Source organism: Aquarana catesbeiana, linkage group LG02 (assembly GCF_042186555.1).
Source record: "Aquarana catesbeiana isolate 2022-GZ linkage group LG02, ASM4218655v1, whole genome shotgun sequence".
Classification (NCBI taxonomy): Eukaryota; Metazoa; Chordata; class Amphibia; order Anura; family Ranidae; genus Aquarana; species Aquarana catesbeiana.
In genome coordinates, this window is record NC_133325.1 from 445,794,314 (window position 1) to 445,815,740 (window position 21,427).

General features: G+C 41.3%; 1 protein-coding gene across 1 annotated transcript in view; it reads right to left on the bottom strand.

The window, feature by feature from the left end:
- The window catches only part of LAPTM5 (lysosomal protein transmembrane 5), a 100,081-nt gene that overhangs the window by 5,428 nt on the left and 73,226 nt on the right, over positions 1-21,427 (bottom strand). The window contains exons 3-6 of the mRNA XM_073615571.1: positions 15,746-15,819; positions 11,138-11,266; positions 10,918-11,046; positions 3,533-3,625 (exon numbers count right to left, since the gene is read on the bottom strand). Of these exons, the coding sequence (XP_073471672.1) occupies positions 3,533-3,625; positions 10,918-11,046; positions 11,138-11,266; positions 15,746-15,819 (425 nt within the window). The remainder of the gene's footprint in view (positions 1-3,532; positions 3,626-10,917; positions 11,047-11,137; positions 11,267-15,745; positions 15,820-21,427) is intronic.

Here is a 21,427-nt window from a genome sequence, read left to right on the forward strand (position 1 = left end):
TTCATTCTATGTTCATCTCTCATTCATTGCACGTAAGCAAATCATTGTCTAATGCTGGTATAAAATCCGGAATAAAAACAGTATTATGAAATTATACTAAAATGTGCACATGCTTCGAATCTCTCTATTAGGAATCCAATTATTTCCTCATTTGGCCTCTGGAAGCACCCCACATGACTCATCAGCATAAGTATTGGCTTCAGTAAGTTGATTGGAATCCCTCTCCACCCCACATGATCAGCTGTGTCTTATTGGGGGGAGTTGCTCCAGCAGGGATAATTGAGAATCTTCTTCTGCCCTGCTAGCCGCCTCTCATGACACCTCTTAGCAGAAATTATAACTAATATTTTATACTACTATTTTTTTTTTAAATCATATGTGACCACAGCAGCACCCAATCAGCTTTGTGCAACCATGGGAATACATAGTCAACTTCCCACAGTGATGTCTGCAGTCGATGTAACAGGTTTCCAGCTTGACCACCCCCTGATCTCACAGCGCATTATGGAGCAAGCGGCAGATGTCACATGATCACAGTATACAGCAAAGAAAAAAGGTACAATGTATTTTGCTTCAGTATTTCCAGTGTGCAATGTATTGCTGCTCATGGTAATAGATGTATGTGAAATACTGGAAATGGGTTTAATGGCACTTTATGAAAACTAGAGTCAGAATTTAAGATGGCTGGATGAGTGCTTGTGACATTTTGACTAATGTGTCAACTAATTTTGACACAGGGAAACTAGAGCAGCTGAATCACATGTCCAGATCAGATTTAAAAAGGGTAAGTACATACAGTTGTGTGAAAAAGTATTTGCCCCCTTCCTGATTTTTTTTTTTTTTTTGCATATTTCTCACACTTAAATGATTCAGATCATCAAACAAATGTTAATATTACACAAAGATAACCTGAGTAAATCCAAGATGCAAATTTTAAATTATTATTTCATTTATTAAGGGAAAAAAGCTGTTCAAACCTGCCTGGCCCTATGTGAAAAAGTAATTGCCCCCTCCAATGCTGAATCATGAATGAACTGTGATTAACCACATTTTTTTTGAATGCTGAGTTAAATTTCACTTGTCACACCCAGGCCCGATTACTGTCAGACCTATTGAATCAAGAAATCACATAAATAGAAGCTGTCTGACAAAGTGAAGCACGCTAACAGATCGCAAAAAGCCACACATCATGCCACAATCTAAAAAAATTCAAGAACAGATTAGAAACAAAGTAATGTACATGTATCGGTCTAGGAAGGTTTTCAAATCCATTTCTAAGGCTTTGGAACTCCAGTGAACCACAGGGAAAGCCATTATCCACAAATGAAGATAACATGGAACAGTGGTGAACCTTTCCAGGAGTGGCTGGTCTACAAAAATTACTCCAAGAGCATGACGACGACTCATCCAAGAGGTCAAAAAAGAACCCAGAACAACATCTGAAGAACTGCAGGCCTCACTTGCTCAGGTATAATCAGTGTTCATGATTTAACAAACAGAAAGAGACTGGGCAAAAATGGCATCCATGGGAGAGTTCCAAGCCCAAAGCCACTGCTGACCAAAAAGAACACAAAGGCTCATCTCACATTTGCCAAAAAACATCTTAATTATTCCCAAGACTTTTAGGCAAATATTCTGTGGACTCATGAGACAAAAATTTTACTTTTTGGAAGGTGTATGTCTCGTTACATCTGGCATAAAACGAATACAGCATTTCATAACAAGAACATCATACCAATAGTCAGACATGGTGGTGGTAGCATGATGGTCTGGGGCTGCTTGGCAGCTTCAGGACCTGGACGACTTACCATAATTGATGGAACCATGAATTCTGAGATCTACCAGAAAATCCTAAAGGAGAATGTTCGGCCATCAGTTTGTGACCTCAAGCTTAAGTGCACTTGGATTATGCAGCAGGACAATGATCTGAAACACAACAGCAAGTCCACCTCCAAATGTTTCAAACAAAACAAAATTTAGGTTTTGGAGTGGCCTAGTCAAAGACCGGACTTAAATCCAATTGAGATGCTGTATCATGACCTTACACAGGCCGTTTATGCTGGAAAACCTTCCAATGTGGCTGAATTAAAATAATTCTGCAAAGAAGAGTGGGCCAAAATTGCTCCACAGCAATGTGAAAGACTCATTGACAGTTATCGCAAACGCTTGATTGCAGTTGTTGCTGCCAAGGATGGCACAACCAGTTGTTAGGTTTAGGGGGCAATTACTTTTTCACATAAAGCCAGGCAGGTTTGGGCAGCTTTTTTGCCTTAATAAATTAAACCATCATTTAGAAACTGCATTTTGTATTTACTTGGGTTATCTTTGTGTAATAATAACATTTGTTTGATGATCTGAGTCATTTAAGTGTGACAAATATGCAAAAAAATAAAAAATCTGAAAGGGGGCAAATACATTTTCACACAACTGTATATATTTTTTTTAACCACTTTAGGTCCGCCCTATAGCAGTTCCACTGCTACAGGGCGGCACCTGTGTGCCGGATCCTGTATATATATATGACCTGACGCTACTCCCTTCCTCTGCGATTACACACAGCAGAAGCCGATCGGCGGGGGCAGGGTACTTGATGTCCTCTGGCACCCACCGATCGTCAGGCATAGAGCCAGAACTGTGATCTGCCTATGTAAACAAGGCAGATCACTGTTCTGACAGGAGGGAAGGGATGGAGCTTGTGTCCCTCCCCCCATCTCTTCCATTAGTAAAAGCACCTCACATAGTATAGTAAAACACTGGCTAGACTTTTTTTTGTTTATAGCGCAAAAAATAAAAAATGCAAAGGTAATCAAACACCACCCAAAGAAAGCTCTATTTGTGGAGAAAAAAAGGACATACATTTAATTTGGGTGTTGCATGACCACGCAATTGTCAGTTAAAGTATGGTAGTGCCGTATATCAAAAAATGGACTGGTCATTAAGGGGGGTAAATCTTCCGGAGGTCAAGTGGTTAAAAAGGGTATGCAGGATAAAGAGGTAAAGGAAGTGGGAATTTTTCAGAAATAATAGATTGTGTTCAAAATGCAATAACACTGTTTACCAGAAATGCTCTGGTAGCAAGCCATGTTGTGGTTGTTGTGGTTCCATTTATATAGCCGTGTAATTTTACGACTGTGCGTGTTTTATGTGCTCTACTGTAGCTCATCAGAGAGGCTTCTCCAAGGACCACTGGCACTGCTCTGGTGTTGTTGCCTGGACAGTTTTGATTTTCAGCATTTACAAAACCTAATTAACTTTAGGTTTTAAGTACATAACCTTATTTTTTTCAGTAATCTTCATCTTCTGATGACCTTTTAATAGTATTTTGCTAGACAATGCACAGTGTTTATTCCAGTGAGTGCTGGAACTCTTCTTGTGCTAAGCAGCAAAGTTTATGGAGCAGGCATGGTATATATTCATCTTGCTAATTACATCGCACTGAACTGCTGAATCGCCTTTTTTTTCTGCTCACTCGGTTTGATTAAAAAGCTTTCTATAAAGTTTAGACATGTGTACTCAAACAGAGAAATGTTACCTTGTACAAAATCACAGCAGCGTGGAGCAAAGTGAAGATGATCAGTCTGGTGGTATATTTCTGAGAGGGGACTTTGTTCACCAAAATATAATTCTGAGAAGATAAAGAAAAGTGCTCATTACTATTTTGTACCCTGAACCTAATTGCTAATGGGTGTCATAAAGATAAACACAGAACATAAATATAGCTATACTAGCACAGGCAGCTGGTGTACTCTATAACATTTTTTTCAAGATCATGGCCTATTCTGATTTCAGTCTTAATAAAAGCCCTAAAATTAAAGATAATTAGTCCAACCATATACTATATAATGTCGGCCTGTAATATGGCTTCTCCAAGATTGGTGGCAGCTGGCAGGGTGCGTTAACAAATAAGCAATAAACAGTGACCCAATCTGATCTCCCATTAGGTCTTCACTGCTGTCTAGGAACCCAGTGGTGAACTTTCCCAGTATTCTCAGCAAGTATACGAAAGGCTAAAAGCTTGTGTTTTCAGCAATGATAATTGTCACCAGCTTGAGAAATCTTTATCTCTTCCTAAGGAAAATCAAAAAAATGGAGCAGGATTTTCTGTACTCTGCATCTTTTATGAACAATTCATTTCAGATAGCAATAATAGTAGCTCTACCGAAAAGCCACGGAAATATGTACATCATACAGCTGCTTGTTTACAAGCAGGAAAAAGTAGCCAGGGAATGTCATAAGCCAGCAATTTATATATTTTTTTCTTTTTATATGTCACTTTAGCTGCAGTACATCGTAAAGGTGCACGTTTTCACAGGCAGGTTTAGGGCATCCCCCAAGCATTGTATTTCAAAGGAACCGCGCTTTTTTATTATTGCCCTTTAGGCCCCTTTCACACGAGCGCCTCCGTGAAGCAGAATCCACTTGCTTAGCAGGGGATCTCTCAGCCAATCCCGCTGAGCAGGCTAATGACAGGTCCATGTCCGCTCCACTATGCAGAGCGGACACAGACATAGTCCCACTCTCCTCTATAGGACAATCAGATAGAAATGGACTGCCTCTCCGTTTCCATCCAATGCCATCTGATCCGATCCACCAGGAGGATGGGGAAAAGGTCCACCATCTATCTCTTTTTGGTGGACAGGATCGGATCGAATGGCGGCAGGAGCAGGTGTCAGCGGACATCTTCTGCTCCATAAAAGAGACTGGAGGGTCCGATCAGGTCAGCCTGAAAAACTGAGAGGCGGACCTGAATGGATCGCCCATGTAAAAGGGGGTTGCATCCTTTATCCTTTAGTGCTGCTCCCTTTTTTTTTTCTTTATTTTGATTTTGGTACAGTGGCGTATAATCCATGTGTGTAGGGTGTTCACTGTACACGGGCCTCCGAGGGGAGGGGGGCCCATTGTGACCCACCCTGCACACATGGATGATTGTCCCTTCACAGCCGGGGATGATCGGTGCAGCAGGAGGGACAGCTGTAAGCACCGATCTGCCTGCATGACAGCCCCTTTTCTTCCTCTCTTCCCACGGCTATTGGTGCTTACAGCTGTCCCTCCCGCCGCACCGATCCTCCGGGCTGTTCTCCATGTCCTTCTCCTCCTCCCATACTCCTTCTCTGCTCCCCATGTGCTCTCCCAGCTCGCTGGGTCCTCCTTGTCTGCTCCCCCGTTCTCTTCCTCCTCCGCCCCCCCATTCTCCTCTGGCCCACTGTGTCCTCCTCCTCCGCCCCCCACTCATTGTGGGATGTGTCAGGATGGAGAGCTGAGGAAGGGGCCAGTAAATATGTAATTTACTGGCCCCTTCCTTTTCTGAATTGGACACAGAGAGCGATCGTTACCGAGCGCTCTCTATGACCTGTAATAACTGAGCAGAGTAACCTGTGTGTTACTCTGCTTCAGTTTATGAATAGACAGGAGCCTCTGTCTCCTGTTCATTTATCTTCAATGCTGAGAAAGGGACTTTGGAATCTGTGTCCTCAGTCCCTTTCCCTGTCTCAAAGGGGAGATGTCAGGGGTCTCTTTAGACCCCTCATATCTCACCAAAGACCACCGACAAGGCTGATTAAAAAAAAAAAAAAAAAAAAAAAAAAACAATATTGCAAAAAGTATTAAAAAATAATTTAAAAAAATAAAAATAATTGTAAAACAAAAATTTAAAAAATATAATTTGTAAAAAAATAAAATAAAAAAACTACTGACTCCACCCCCCTCCCTGCCCTGCCTACACTTTCCACTGCCTCAACCCCCCCACCCCCTCCCAAAAAAAAAATTACAAAAAAAAATGAATTTGTAAAAAAAAATAAATACAAAAAATTAAAAACTGACACCATCCACTGCTCTACTGACAACAACCTCTGCCCTATTGACATCGTCCACTGCCTTATACCCCCCACCCCCTTCCCCGGAAGCACTGTGAAAAAAAAATATTAGGAGAAATATCAAAAAAATTAAAATAAACAACAAAATCGTAAAAATTAATAGATAATAAGATAATAAAAACCAAAAAACTACTGACACCGTCCACTGACCTACTGACACTGTCCAAATCCCCCCCCCCCAAATCATTGTGAAAAAAATAAAATAATACAAAAATAGATTTTAAGAAATTATTTAAAAAATGTAATTGTAAAAAATAATTTTTAATTTTTTAATTTTTTTTTTATGTAATTGTAAAAAATAAAATAAAAAAAAATTCTGACCTGTCCATTGCTCTAGTGACACCGTCCACTGCGCTATTGGCACCACCCACTGAATGCCAAAAAGCATTTTGAAAAAATGAAAAAAAAAAAATACTAAAAAATGTAATTGTAAAAAATAATAATAATAAGAAAAAAATACTGACAACGTCCACTTCCCTAGTGACACAATACTGAACATAATACCCACCACTGTACACTCTGCGCTCCTCACCTGCACATACTACCCACCTCCATACACTCCGCACTCCACTTCTGCACATAATACCCACCTCCATACATTCCACACTGCTCTTCTGCACATAATACCCACCACCATACACTCTGCATTCCTTACCTGCACATAATACCCACCACCATACACTCCACACTCCTCTCCTGCACATACTACCCATCTCCATAAACTCCATACCCCTCTCCCTGCACATACTACCCACCTTCATACACGCCAGACCCCTCTCATGCACATACTACCCACCTCCATACATTCCGCACTCCTCTCCTGCACATACTACCACCAAGCACACCCCACTCCTCTCCTGCACATACTACCCACCATCAAACACACCCCACTCCTCTCCTGCACATACTACCCACCACCAAACACACCCCACTCCTCTCCTGCACATACTACCCACCACCAAACACACCCCACTCCTCTCCTGCACATACTACCCACCACCAAACACAGCCCAATTACCCAATTGCTGCCTGAGCAGTTATATAGGCAGAACAAAGGGTAATACGACCCCTATAAGTAAAGAGGAAACAAATAAAAATGACATTTGAGCACTAACAGAAAGTGAAACAAGCTGAAAAAAGATCATAGTATAACTATACATTGTATATGTATATCCCTATGCATGCCATATATATGTGTACTCATACCGCTGGATCTTCACCCTCAGAAGCATGACCCGTGGGGGACTCAATGAGGATCCTGAGGATCACAAAATCACCTAATATCACAGAGCACTTAAGTGGTTCTAATTGGGCTGGCACTAAGTACCTACTGTACTCTATCTAGCCTAACGAGCGGTTCACTCATATGGCTATGGTAGGTCTTTATTTGACCTCAATAGTGCTGCCTTCAGTAATATAGCGCTGATCCGCTCTTCGCTGCCTACATCATCAGCGGGCGATGGATGACGCGGAGATCTTCTATAACTGTGTGTGAGTAGTTTCTTTTTATCGTTTTTAATAAATTCACATCCAAAGGATAATGCACATGGCTGGTGCGCCCTTTCTTTTTTTTTATCTTTGTACTCCTCACCTGGTTGCCGACACACACGCTTGACACCATCTGAACCAGATATTTGATGGTACATATCTGTTGTTAAAATGACCGCTTGTAGTTTCAGAAGCTTATATGACTGGGTGACAATGAAGGCACCCACTCCCAAGGAGTCACTCTATAACAAAAATGGCCTGAACACAGACCTTAGTGACAAAATCATCAGTATTGCTATAATTATAGCCACAGATTTCAAAATATTGAAAGTTACTTTTTAAATGACATTATGTGTTAAAAGAGAATTTGGTGATTGTATTTAAATCTGCTTTGATGGATTAAAGCAGTGGTCTCCAAACTGCGACCCTTTGCTTGCTTTTATCTGCCCCACCACTGACACCAATGAAAGGGCACAATTCCTCCCAATGACACCAACGATGGAACACTATTCCTCCCACTGACACCAAAGGTGGGACATTGTTTATTCCAACTGACATAAGTACCCTTTTAACTCCCCATGGCCACAGTCCGGCCCCCATTAAGTCTGAAGGACAGTAAACTGGCCCTTTTGTTTAGAAAGTTTGGAGACTCCTGGATTAAAGCATGCTTATGCATTGGCACATTTTCTCTTTGATGAGGCACTGGAGAGCATTTTAGAAAGCTAGGAATGCAAACAACAGGCCACATCTTTATCAAACAAGAACATATATTCTGATAAAACTGACACTGTTGCAAGATATGTAAACACCCAAATCCAAGCTCCAAGGCACTAGAAAATACAGCATGTAGTATGGGATGTATGGTTAATCAGGAGAAAACCAAGTACATGGCTAATGCTAGAAGTGATGAAGAAGAGGAATAAACACGGATGACATTTTTCTCTTAAATGTCTAAAGGTAAAATCAGAGAATTGTATTGGTGACAGAACTGAAGTTGGTGTAATGATTGGCAGCAGATCCTCATGCACAAATTAATTGAAATCCAAACTTTTGAGAAAGACAACCAAAGTTCAGCTACATAAGACACTTGATTATCTGTCATGTATAAAACTGAATATTTAAGCTGGTCACAAGAATATAAGAAAAGGTTGGACATATTTGATAGCACGGTGCTTAGGGGAATATAGAGAGGTGTACTTGAAAATGGAATGTGTGGATCAAGAAATAAAAACCTTTATGAAAGATATAATGAGTTTATATTATCAGAAATAATGTGCATTGCTCTTAAGCCCCATACACACGATAGGACTTTGTACAAACTTTCCCTTGGATTTTTTTACAAAGGGCTTGGCTAGAAGTTTGTCTTGCATACAGACGACAGGACTTTTCCAGCCAACTTTCACCAAATCACGTGGTTTTCCAGCTCTTTACCACCACCCTTTGGACAACTTCTGTATTGTCGTCTGATATTGTGTCAATCTCGCCACTTTTACTGGTGAGATTGACACCATGTGAGCCGGGATCACACTGGTGCGGGGATCCGACTTGCCAGGCACTGTGTTTGGTATGAATCTTGAGGGGGAACTCCACGCCAAATTTTAAATAAAAAAACGGCATGGGTTCCCCTCCAGGGGCATACCAGGCCCTTAGGTCTGGTATGGATTTTAAGGGGAACCCCCTACACCAAAAAAAAGGCGTGGGGGTCCCCCCCAAATCCATACCAGACCCCTATCCGAGCACGCATCCCGAAAGGGGGTGGGGACGAGCGAGCGCCCCCCCCCTCCTGAGCCGTACCAGGCCGCATGCCCTCAACATGAGGGGTGGGTGCTTTGGGGGAGGGGGCACCCTGCGGCCCCCCACCCCAAAGCACCTTGTCCCCATGTTGATGAGGACAAGGGCCTCTTCCCGACAACCCTGGCCATTAATAAGAGGGCCCCCAGATCCCAGCCCCCCACCCTATGTGAATGAGTATGGGGTACAGCATACCCCTACCCATTCACCTAGGAAAAAAGTGTCAATTAAAAAAACCACACTACACAGGTTTTAAAATGAATTTATTAGGCAGCTCCGGGGTCTTCTTCCATCTTCAGGGGTCTTCTTCTGACTTCGGGGGTCTCTCCGGCATCTTCTCCCTCTCTCCAGTGTCGTCTCCGTGCTCTCTGGTTCTTCTCTGGTGCCTTCTTCTTTCTGCCAGGCTGCTATCTTCTGCTCTTTTGCCGCTCTTTTGCTAGCAGAGGAGCCCGGACATCTGGATCATCTTCTTCCTTCTTCTCTTCCAGAGATGTTGACAGGACGCTCTCTCCGGCTGTAATGCTGTCTGTGCGCTCTGCTATGACTTATATAGGCGGTGACTCCGCCCCCTATGACATCCGCCCCCTATGACATCACAGTCCCGGGGCATGCTGCGGGGCAGCTCCCCACCCGCCCCGCCCCCCCTCCCCCAAAGCACCCACCCCCCATGTTGAGGGCATGAGGCCTGGTACAGCTCAGGAGGGGGGGCGCTCGCTCATCCCACCCCCTTTCCTGACCGGCCGGGCTGCGTGCTTGGATAGGGGTCTGGTATGTATTTGGGGGGGACCCCACGCCGTTTTTTTTGGCGTAGGGGGTTTCCCTTAAAATCCATACCAGACCTAAGGGCCTGGTATGCCCCCAGAGGGGAATTCCCTCTCGCGCTCGCCGCAGTAGGAAAATGTGTTTTTCCTATTGCAGCCAGTGCGAGATGTACAGTACCCTGTCACCGAGAACCAGCGCGATGGGTTCGCGCTGGAAACATTCTCACGGCTGCGTACTGTAGTTTGTACAAAAGTCCGATGCTTTTGTGTACACACGATCGGACTTTGCTCCATCGGACTTTTGCTGCCGGAAAGTTTGTCCATTCGCACAGCCAACAAAAGTCTGATGGAAACAGAAAAAGTTTGTCCGATGGAGCGTACACACGGTCGGATGTTGCTCTAAAACAGCTAATTTGGCATTTCAAAATGTTCTGGTCAAATTAAAGAGGTGGTTGAAGATGGTAGACCAAAATTGATTCAGACAACAAGATTACGGTGGGTGGAAAGAGACATACTGGCCGACCCAGAGCAAGATGGCAGATGAAGTCAAAATGCAAGATTGGAAGCAGGGGATGGTGGCCTGTGGTCAGGATCAGAACATAACAAAGGTAGATATTGAAGGAAACCATAACTCTGAAGCAATTGTTGCACAATGATGATGATGATGGTGATTATGAACAATAGTAATCATTATAATATAAATATTCCCTATTCATTAAACATAATAAAATTGCACACTGGCTCATTGGCATCTTTGCAACAGCTTTGTTATGTGGTGCACAACTGATGGTTCAAATTTTGGAATTTATTTACCAGGTAGTTTTTAACTGTTACTTTGGCTTGTGCTTTCTTTTGAATAACCAATGAAAGAAATGGTCATAATGAAGTTAAGATATATCTTCTATATTAGATTGTGAAATTAGAGTGAACCCAAATTAGGGTGTAAATCACAACCCCCCCCCCCCCCTTCTTAGAAATAAAGTAAACTTTTGCTTGTTACTTACCATGTAGCTTATAGCCTTGAGATCAAGGTAGGTTGGCACTTCAACAAAGCAACTACAAAAAGTCAACAGTCTAAGACACATTTCACAAACTTTCTGTACTCCAGCTGGAGTGTCAGGATCAAGAATTACCTGAAAATAATAGACAGGAGTTTTATGAATGTAAGTAAAGCAAAGGCAAAATAATTGAGTGCTAATAACAGTACTGGAGAACATCACGCACCATCTTGTCTTCAGTGATAGATGTTTGGCTGGAAGGCATATCGCTGTAAAAACTACAGAACATGAGAAAACTTAGGATCAAATCCATTGTCTGCAAAGCCAAAAATGGAATAACCAAAGATCTTTGATTCTAAAACACAGGAAAAAGAAGGAAAAAATAAATACAGTTATGCGTTTGTTTTAAAGAGACTCCCACCATATACTGTATAATATGACTATCTTAGCAAACAAAACTGCCCCTTAAAGGTGTTCTATAACATTCTGAAACAAAAGGCCTCCAATTTCTGTTTTTATATAACAAATATAACTTGATGCTGAGATTTAATTTACTGTATAAAGATTTTCAGACTGGCAAATCCCAAGATCATGTTGCCAATTTTAATGATTGCAGAACCAGAGATAATTATGCACCTAGACACTAACAGATGTGTTCAGACACGTATACATCGAGATCTGAGACTCCTGATAAACCCTCTTTAACTCAATTCAATGTATTTTTGAATAAAATTTACATTTTAGTTAGGTGAAATGAACTATGTAGCAGAAGAACAGAAAACATTTAAATGTAGGTTGCAAAGTACATCACAACAGAGCTTACCTTAATGTGACACTAAACTCTGGTTTAAAAAAAAATATTTTCAAGTATGCAGTCTTAACTCAAAATAGTACCTTTATTGCTCTCAGCCTTGCAGCCTCTCAGGCTCCTCCAAAATCTCCAAATTAATTTTTTTCTTGCTGCTGTGATCCAACTTCCTGTTAGAGGGTGGCTATGTTTGTTCTCCATGGTCACCCTGTATGTAGGAACATAGCCACCTTCTTTTGCTCGCATTGGGGATAGACTATATACTGTGGACTATGGGATGTGTAATATATATATATATATATAGATATAGATAGATAGATAGATAGATAGATAGATAGATAGATAGATAGATAGATAGATAGATAGATAGATAGATAGATAGATAGATAGATAGATAGATAGATCTATCTATCTATCTATCTATATATATATATAGTAGCTCACAAAAGTGAGTACACCCCTCATATTTATGTAAATATTTTATTATACCTTTTCATGTGACAACACTGAAGAAATGACACTTTGCTACAATGTAAAGTAGTGAGTGTACAGCTTGTATAACAATGTAAATTTACTATCCCCTCCAAAAAACTCAACACACAGCCACTAATGTCTAAACCACTGGCAACCAAAGTGCGTACACCCCTAAGTGAAAATGTCCAAATTGGGCCCAAAGTGTCAATATTTTGTGTGGCCACCATTATTTTCCAGAACTGCCCTAAGCCTCTTGGGCACGGAGTTCACCAGAACTTCACAGGTTGCCATTGGAGTCCTCTTCCACTCCTTCATGACGACATCATGGAGCTGGTGGATGTTAGAGACCTTGTACTCCTCCACCTTGCGTTTGAGGATGCCCCACAGATGCTCAGTAGGGTTTAGGTCTGGAGACATGCTTGGCCAGTCCATCACCTTTACCCTCAGCTTCTTTAGCAAGACAGTGGTTGTCTTGGAGGTGTGTTTGGGGTCACTATCATGTTGGAATACTGCCCTGCGGCCCAGTCTCTGAAGGGAGGGGATCAAGCTCTGCTTCAGTATGTCACAGTACATGTTGGCATTCATGGTTCCCTCAATGAACTGTAGCTCCCCAGTGCCGGCAGCACTCATGCAGCCCCAGACCACGACATTCCAATCACCATGCTTACTGTAGGCAAGACACACTTGTCTTTGTACTCCTCACCTGGCTGCTGCCACACACGCTTGACACCATCTGAACCAAATACGTTTATCTTGGTCTCATCAGACCACAGGACATGGTTCCGGTAATCCATGTCCTTAGTCTGCTTGTCTTCAGCAAACTGTTTGTGGGCTTTCTTGTGCATTATCTTTAGAAGAGGCTTCCTTCTGGGCTGACAGTCATGCAGACCAATTTGATGCAATGTGTGGCGTATGGTCTGAGCACTGACAGGCTGACCCCCCACCCCTTCAACCTCTGCAGCTATACTTGCAGCACTCATACGTCTATTTCCCAAAGACAACCCCTAGATATGGCACTGAGCATGTCCACTGAACTTCTTTGGTCGACCATGGCGATACCTGTTCTGAGTGGAACCTGTCCTGTTAAACCGCTGTATGGTCTTGGCCATTGTGCTGCAGCTCAGTTTTAGGGTCTTGGCAATCTTTTTATAGCCTAGGCCATCTTTATGCAGAAAAACAATAATTTGTTTCAGTTTTCTTTGCCATGAGGTGCCATGTTGAACTTCCAGTGACCAGTATGAGAGAGTGACACCAAATTTAATACACCTGCTCCCCATTCACACCTAAGAGCACTAACGAGTCACATGACAGCGGGGAGGGAAAATGGCTAATTGGGCCCAATTTGCACATTTTCACTTAGGGGTGTACTCACTTTTGTTGCCAGCGGTTTAGACATTAATGGCTGTATATTGAATTATTTTGAGGGGACAGCAAATTTACACTGTTATTCAAGCTGTACACTCACTACTTTACTACTTTACTTTACTACTTTACTACTTTTACTTTTGTAGCAAAGTGTCATTTCTTCAGTGTTGCACATGAAAAGATATAATAAAATATTTACAAAAATGTGAGGGGTGTACTCACTTTTGTGAGATACTGTGTATATATATATATATATATATATATATATATATATATATATATATATAGCAGTGTACATTACCACAACTAACATGCACTGTTTGTAAGCAAAAGTGAAACTGCAGCACAGGAAATCATCTCCCCTGCCAGTTAGAACCGTGCTGTGAGGCAGAACTGTGTAAATTGCATTTCTGGATGGACAGGAATACAATTATTTTTAGAAGGTAAAACTGCTCTCATATACTGTATGTATTTCATCTGTGTATTTAGCTGTATTACCAGATTTTTTTCATTTTGGATAGAGTAGGAATTGATAAAAATCCACATTTTTGCCCTCTGTGTCATTAAGAGATTTCTATTTACTGTCTGTCTTGTATACAAAGAAGAAAGTGTGAGGAAATGTATCCAAAGTGAAGGATATCCCCACCTAGAAAGTTGTCATCAGAACACATATCCCCTTTGAAAGATTTCCCTTATTTTCCAGTTCTGGTGACAAAAACTTTTGGATTTTCTCTCATTTTTAGGCTGTATTCACACTACAGCGTTTTGAATTGCGGGCAGATTTGCCATGGATCTGCCCACGATTTGACAGCACCAAGGTGTGAATGACAAAACACGGGACTCGCATTCGAGATGCCATTCATTTGAATGACACCACAAATCGTGGTGCGGGTCTGCCGCGCTTGTCATGCGTCAAAACGTGCTGCAATCGCGGGACGCATGTCGCCCAAAAGTAGCTCCTGAACTATTTTTGGGCAACATGTGCCCCGCAGATTGCCGTAATTGTAGCATGTTTTATCACGCGACAATCGCGGCAGACCCACACCGCGATTTGAGGTGTCATGCAAATGAATAGCATCTCGAATGAAAGTCCCGTGTTTTGTTTCCGAACGTTATGAAAAATTCTCGTACGACAGCTTAAAAAATCGGAAGTGATGTCATGTGTTGTAGTGTATTTCTATTGTATTTTAGGACAACAGTATTGATTAAAAGAAAATCATCCGATCTGGTATCATACGAGAAAAATTTTCGTGTTTGTCTGATCGGATAATATGGGATGAACTGTCATGATCGGCTCTTGAAAGCTCTGTACTAACGATCCAATTATCGTACGATCGCTTTGAAAGTGATATTTTTTGTTCGATTTTCGGATAGTGTGTACAGGCCATTAGTCTCAGTAGAAATAAAGAATGTTCCACTTGTTTTCTCTCTCTTTTTTTCTTTCTATTACTTAATTACCTCCCTTCTTGGTTTTTTTTTAGTTTTCCTTTTCTTGTATATCTTTTTGGACAGCCCTTTTCTTTCTTCTTTTTTTGTATGGGCTGTTCTTTGTTCTTTGGAAACACTGGGTTGCACATCAAATATATATTTTCAAAAATTACGTGTGTAATATGTGTCCAGAACTAATGTTTTCAACCCTACTGAAGAGTTGTCACATTTGTGTTTTATTGCTGTAATATTGTATCTGGAAGGGATTATGATGTTTTGTGCTCTGAGCTCCCCAAGTGTCTCCCCTAAAAGCTGTTCAATAAAACCTATTCTATAAAAAAGAATGTAAATCACTGTTCTAATTCTTCCACATGCCATCTAAAACCATCTAAAATGCCACAAAACAGTTTACCAGCCCAAACAGTGTGCTGCTTCTTCTGAGGCAGAAAGTCATTCATTTATTGGTGGTAAGTGTTTTTTTTTTTTAATCCCTTACTAAAACCTTCTGAATATGATGATGGAGCAGTCACAGGTTATATATATATATATATATATATATATATATATATATATATATATATATATATATATATATAAAATATATACATATATTTGGCAAACAAAACATACTGTAAGTGTTTTTTTCTTCTTTTACAGTTTGTTGTTTTATGGTTTATGGTCAGTTTATTTGCCTACAATGATTGGTAAAGCTCTTAACATATGACATCAATTTAAAATGTAAAATCATGATTCACTTACCACTATGACTCCATATAAAAAAGTACTGCTGATCAGAAGTAAGACCACAAGCAGAAGATAACTTGAGATTATATCTGATGAAAAGAGAGAGAGAGAGAGAGAGAGTATAAAAAAAGACAAAGGTGTGTTCCAGTTGATTATTATTTTTAAACAGCTATTGATTAAATCCCAAACACTTACAGTGGGGACAGAAAGTAAGTATTCAGACTCCCTTAAATTTTTGACTCTTTGTTATATTGCAACCATTTGCTAAAATCATTTAAGTTCATTTTTTCCTCATTAATGTACATGCAGCACCCCATATTGACAGAAAAACACAGAATTGTTGACATTTTTGCAGATTTATTAAAAAAGAAAAAACTGAAATATCACATGGTCCTAAGTATTCAGACCTTTTGTTGTGACACTCATATATTTAATTTAGGTGCTGTCCATTTCTTCTGATCATCCTTGAGATGGTTCTACACCTTCATTTGAGTCCAGCTGTGTTTGATTATACTGATTGGACTTGATTAGGAAAGCCACACACCTGTCTATATAAGACCTTACAGCTCACAGTGCATGTCAGAGCAAATGAGAATCATGAGGTGAAAGGAACTGCCTGAAGAGCTCAGAGACAGAATTGTGGCAAGGCACAGATCTGGCCAAGATTACAAAAAAATTCTGCTGCACTTAAGGTTCCTAAGAGCACAGTGTCCTCCATAAACCCTAAATGGAAGACGTTTGGGATGACCAGAACCCTTCCTAGAGCTGGCCGTCCGGCCAAACTGAGCTATCAGGGGAGAAGAGCCTTGGTGAGAGAGGTAAAGAATAACCCAAAGATCACTGTGGCTGAGCTCCAGAGATGCAGTCAGGAGACGGGAGAAAGTTGTAGAAAATCAATCATCACTGCATCCCTCCACCAGTCAAGGCTTTATGGCGGAGTGGCCCGACGGAAGCCTCTTCTCAGTGCAAGACACATGAAACCAAAGTGCAGCACTAAGAGTATCTAGCATATACTAGACAAATAAGTGAAAAACCAATAAAGTACTGAATAAACATGTACATAAGACAGCATATTAATGTGAAAAGCCGGCAGTAGGCCCAGCTCTAGTTAATCAAAATGTCCAAGTGAAGAATGGGACGGCAAATGGTGAAAGTCCATAACATGTGAGATAAAGGAGGATGTCTTCTCCAACAGGAGGATAACAGTAGACGCCAGGAGGCGTGTGGGCACTCGAATGGGAACAGCAGATACCACAGCACACAGATCTTCAATGAAAATAAATGGATACCCTTACCTGATCCGTAGGACGCACATACCGTATAACAGTACGTCAAATAGGCATAAGGGGATGATCTTCTGTGATATCCAGCCGGATGATGTCCCACAGGCCGCGGTCACCGGTAAGGAGTGGTAGTCACAGGTGGAAGTCGAACAGCTCCCGAATACGTCCTTCAATTCCAGACCGCAAAGATCCCAAAGAAGCAGATCAAAATGGGGCCACGGAGAAAGAAAAAAGGAAGCTCCACATGGTGTAGGTCAAAAATGGGATTTATTGGATAAAAACCATGAACAGATAAAAGTGATCACAAACAGGTTAAAAATGGCAATGTGGGAAGCTGAAAATGTTAGCCCTATGCGTTTCGACTGAATAGTCTTCAACAGGGGCATAAACCAGCCTCCCCACATTGCTCTTACTTATAGACTGTACAAAAATTTGTAAATGAGTGGATCCGCCCCCAAAATGGAGGAACCGGAAATAAAACAACCATAATAAAATATAAGACATCCATAATACTAAGGATACAGCATTAATATGGCCTAACTGTTTACAGTTCAAAAGATGTAAGTAAAACAAGGCTATATACATGTAGAAACAAATAAAGATTAAACTGGTGAGGGCAGCTTGTGTTCCAAGCCTCGTTTTGAAGCAGGCAGGAAGAAACAAATACATCCGGCTTGCGTTCCAAGCCTCTTTCAGGGCCGGCAGGACAGGATGACACATCATCACCAAGCCTCGTTTTGGAGCAGGCAGGGAAAGACAAGCATATCCGGCCTGTGTTCCAAGCCTCTTAGTGGGACTAGCAAGACAGGACAGCACATCATTGCCTGTCAACGGCTAGCAACATTAACCCCTCACATAGGGGGGCCTGCATTCCAAGCCCCATGTGCAGAGGGAGGATAGCACTGCCGGGATACGGCATCATCGCCGCCCCTCTTTCATTGGAAGATGAGCGACCAGGCCCCGCCCCCACTAAGGGCACAGCATAAGACACTGAGAGTGCTTTAGGAATGGCTAGCAAACCACGACCTAGTACAAGTATCACAGCCAAAATGTTTGGAAAAATGTAATAAGGACATAATAAAGTTAACAATGACTGGAACTGAATCAGTGTGACATGGCCCATAGAGGGACAAACAAATATTATATGCCCAGACATAAATAGCCAGCACAGTGCACCGTCAGGATGCCTCTCTAAAAAATTGGGGACATGACAGAACTGGGATCTGGATGAGAAAACTAACACCGGCTCCCAGTCCAGGTACAGCATCATACCCCCAGATGAATCCCCATTGGTACAGTGTTGACATAATGGCCTGAAGCCAACATCACAGCTGAAAAATAAAAATGACTGAACCCCCTGTGAGATGACAGAATTAAGCGGAAACTAGTAAGGGTGTGTCGCAGCCCACATATCCAACGCCAGTGTGAAACCAAAGCCGGGCATCAAGGGCAGCAGTACATCCACCTACCATAAAGTAAAATTGAATGCATACAGATTGTAAAGGCCCCAGGCTAAAAGATGTCTGAATAAGGGTCTGAATACTTAGGATCATGTGATATTTCAGTTTTTCTTTTTTAATAAACCTGCAAAAATGTCAACAATTCTGTGTTTTTCTGTTAATATGGGGTGCTGTGTGTACATTAATGGGGAAAAAATGAACTTAAATGATTTTAGCAAATGGCTGCAATATATCAAAGAGTGAAAAATTTAAGGGGGTCTGAATACTTTCCGCCCCCACTGTATTTGTATGTATATATCCATGCAGTTGTATGCAAGCCTCTGCAGTTCTATGGGCCAGCTCTCTTGTACCGTGTGTAATATGCTTTAAAGCCTTTTTTCTATAGAATTTTCTTGGCAATTCGTTTATAAGGTTGGTTGCTAGGTCTTTCCCCAACCCCATCAAATTGCTCTGATTAAAATGGACATGTAACAGTGTGGTGGCACATAGCCAATTTGTGCACACATACTAGGGCTAATTTAAACAGGAGCCAATTAACCCACTGCATGTCTTCAGAATGTGGGAGGAAACTGGAGAACCTGGAGGAAACCCAAAAGAACACAGGGAGACCATGCAAAAAGGAGTGTTTTTTATAGAATTATTATTCAACTAATTCCCATTCCAAGGTGGATTACTTCAGGTAGCTACTATTTTGGCACAAAAACATCAATATGTATTACCTTTTTTAATATCACCATATATTAATTCAGGATTTTAAATACATCATATCTCTCAGCGCAGATATCTGGTTAATACATATTGTGTCTTCTTCCAAAGAATACTAAAGAGACAGAGCTTTGTAGACTCAAAAAATGCAATATATTATATATGTATATTTTATATCAGTGGACCATAGTATTCATACATATTATTATCAGATGGACCAGTCTTCTACATACTATCTTCCATTAATCATCATAATAGTCAGCACCATTGCGTCATTCACAGTATGTCTAATGTAAACAACTGTTTTTTGTGTGTTGCCGCAAAAGAGAACCACAATAACTTATAGGATGTAGGTTCAAATTAGAAAATGATTTCCCAGCTCACCAGCACCTTAGTAGAAGATCTTCATGCACCTCATTGGAAAAAAGTTGCACCTCGTCTGATAAGTATGTTGTATTAATCTTGTTCAGTTCAGTAATTTTTCCTATCATACATACTGAATTTAACATGCATATCAGTGCAACCATTTGCAGTGCTTTTTTAATATCAATTGTTCATATCTTTTTCACATCAGCAAGCTGTCTGCTGTTATCTGTACTGTTATACGTCTCTGTACTGTTATACTTCTCCCTGGTTTTTCGCTGCAGGCTGTGTGCTGTCTAGGGATGAGCCGAACACCCCCCCAGTTCGGTACGCACCAGAACCTGCGAACGGACTGAAAATTCACACGAACGTTAGAACCCCATTGACGTCTATGGGACTCGAAATCAAAAGTGCTCATTTTAAAGGCTAATTTGCATGGTATTGTCCTAAAAAGGGTTTGAGGACCCGGGTCCTGCCCCAGGGGACATGTATCAATGCAAAAAAAACTTTTAAAAACGGTAGTTTTTTCGGGAGCAGTGATTTTAATGATGCTTAAAGTAAAAAAAAAAAAAGTGAAATATTCCTTTAAATATCGTACCTGGGGGGTGTCTATAGTATGCCTGTAAAGTGGCGCGTGTTTCCCGTGCTTAGAACAGTCCCTGCACAAAATGTCATTTTTAAAAGAAAAAACGTCATTTAAAACTGCTTGCGGCTTTAGTGTAATGTCAGGTCCTGGAAATATGGATGAAAATCAGTGAGACAAACGGCATGGGTACCCCCCAGTCCATTACCAGGCCCTTTGGGTCTTGTATGGATATTAAGGGGAACCCCGCACCCAAATTAAAAAAGGAAACAGCAGTATACAGGCTCTGTACTCTGAACAGCAGTATACAGGCGGTGCAAACAAGATAGGGACTGTAGGTTTGTTGTTAAGTAGAATCTGTTTGTGATTTTTAACTGGTACATTTTTAACGTGTTTAGCTCCAGCCAAAAAATCTATTTTAGGCTTTTTGGAAAACATAGGGAAGGGTTATCACCCCTGTGACATTTGTTTTGCTGCCTCTGCTCCTCTTCAGAAGATTTCACCTTACTTTTTGTCCCAATGACAAATGTTTTTTGAAAATTTGGGTTTTTTTGTGAAACAAGGATTGGTGATAAAGCATCAGTGGAAAGGAGAAATGTTTTTCCTATATTAACTCTTACAGGAGAGAATTTCCCTTCCTAGGGGTAGATTGCATCTCACTTCCTGTTGTCTCTTTCTGTTTGCAAGTAGGAGTCGTTTGTAAGTTGGATGTTTGAAAGTAGGGGTCTGCCCTATATACTCAGCAGTAGGGATGAGCTTCGTGTTCGAGTCGAACCCATGTTCGACTCGAACATCGGCTGTTCGATCGTTCGCCGAATTGCGAACGTTATGGGCCGTTCGCGCTAAATTCGTGTGGCGCGTCACGGCCCATAATTCACTGCGGCATCGCAGTGCATTGCTGGCTGATGATTGGCCAAGCATGCACTATGACCCGCATGCTTGGCCAATCACAGCGCCGTCAGTAGAGAGAGCTGTAATTGGCCAAAGCCAGGGTGGCTTTGGCCAATTATGGCTCAGGGGATTTAGTACACACCCCACACTATATAAGGCCGCCTGCACGGCGGCCCTGTGTAGTGTGTGTTCCGGTGTGCTGAGAGATAGAGAGAGAGAGAGACAGTGTAATTTGATTTGAGTTAGATAGATTAGGCAGAACAGTCAGTCAGTTAGCTGCACTTACAGTGTATTGTGTATATATATGCATCCCAGGTGTTGCATATATATATATATACACTGTATTCAGTTTAGCTAGATCCGTTCCTGTTATCTTCTATCTAGACTATTTACATTTAATGCAGTGCGTCCT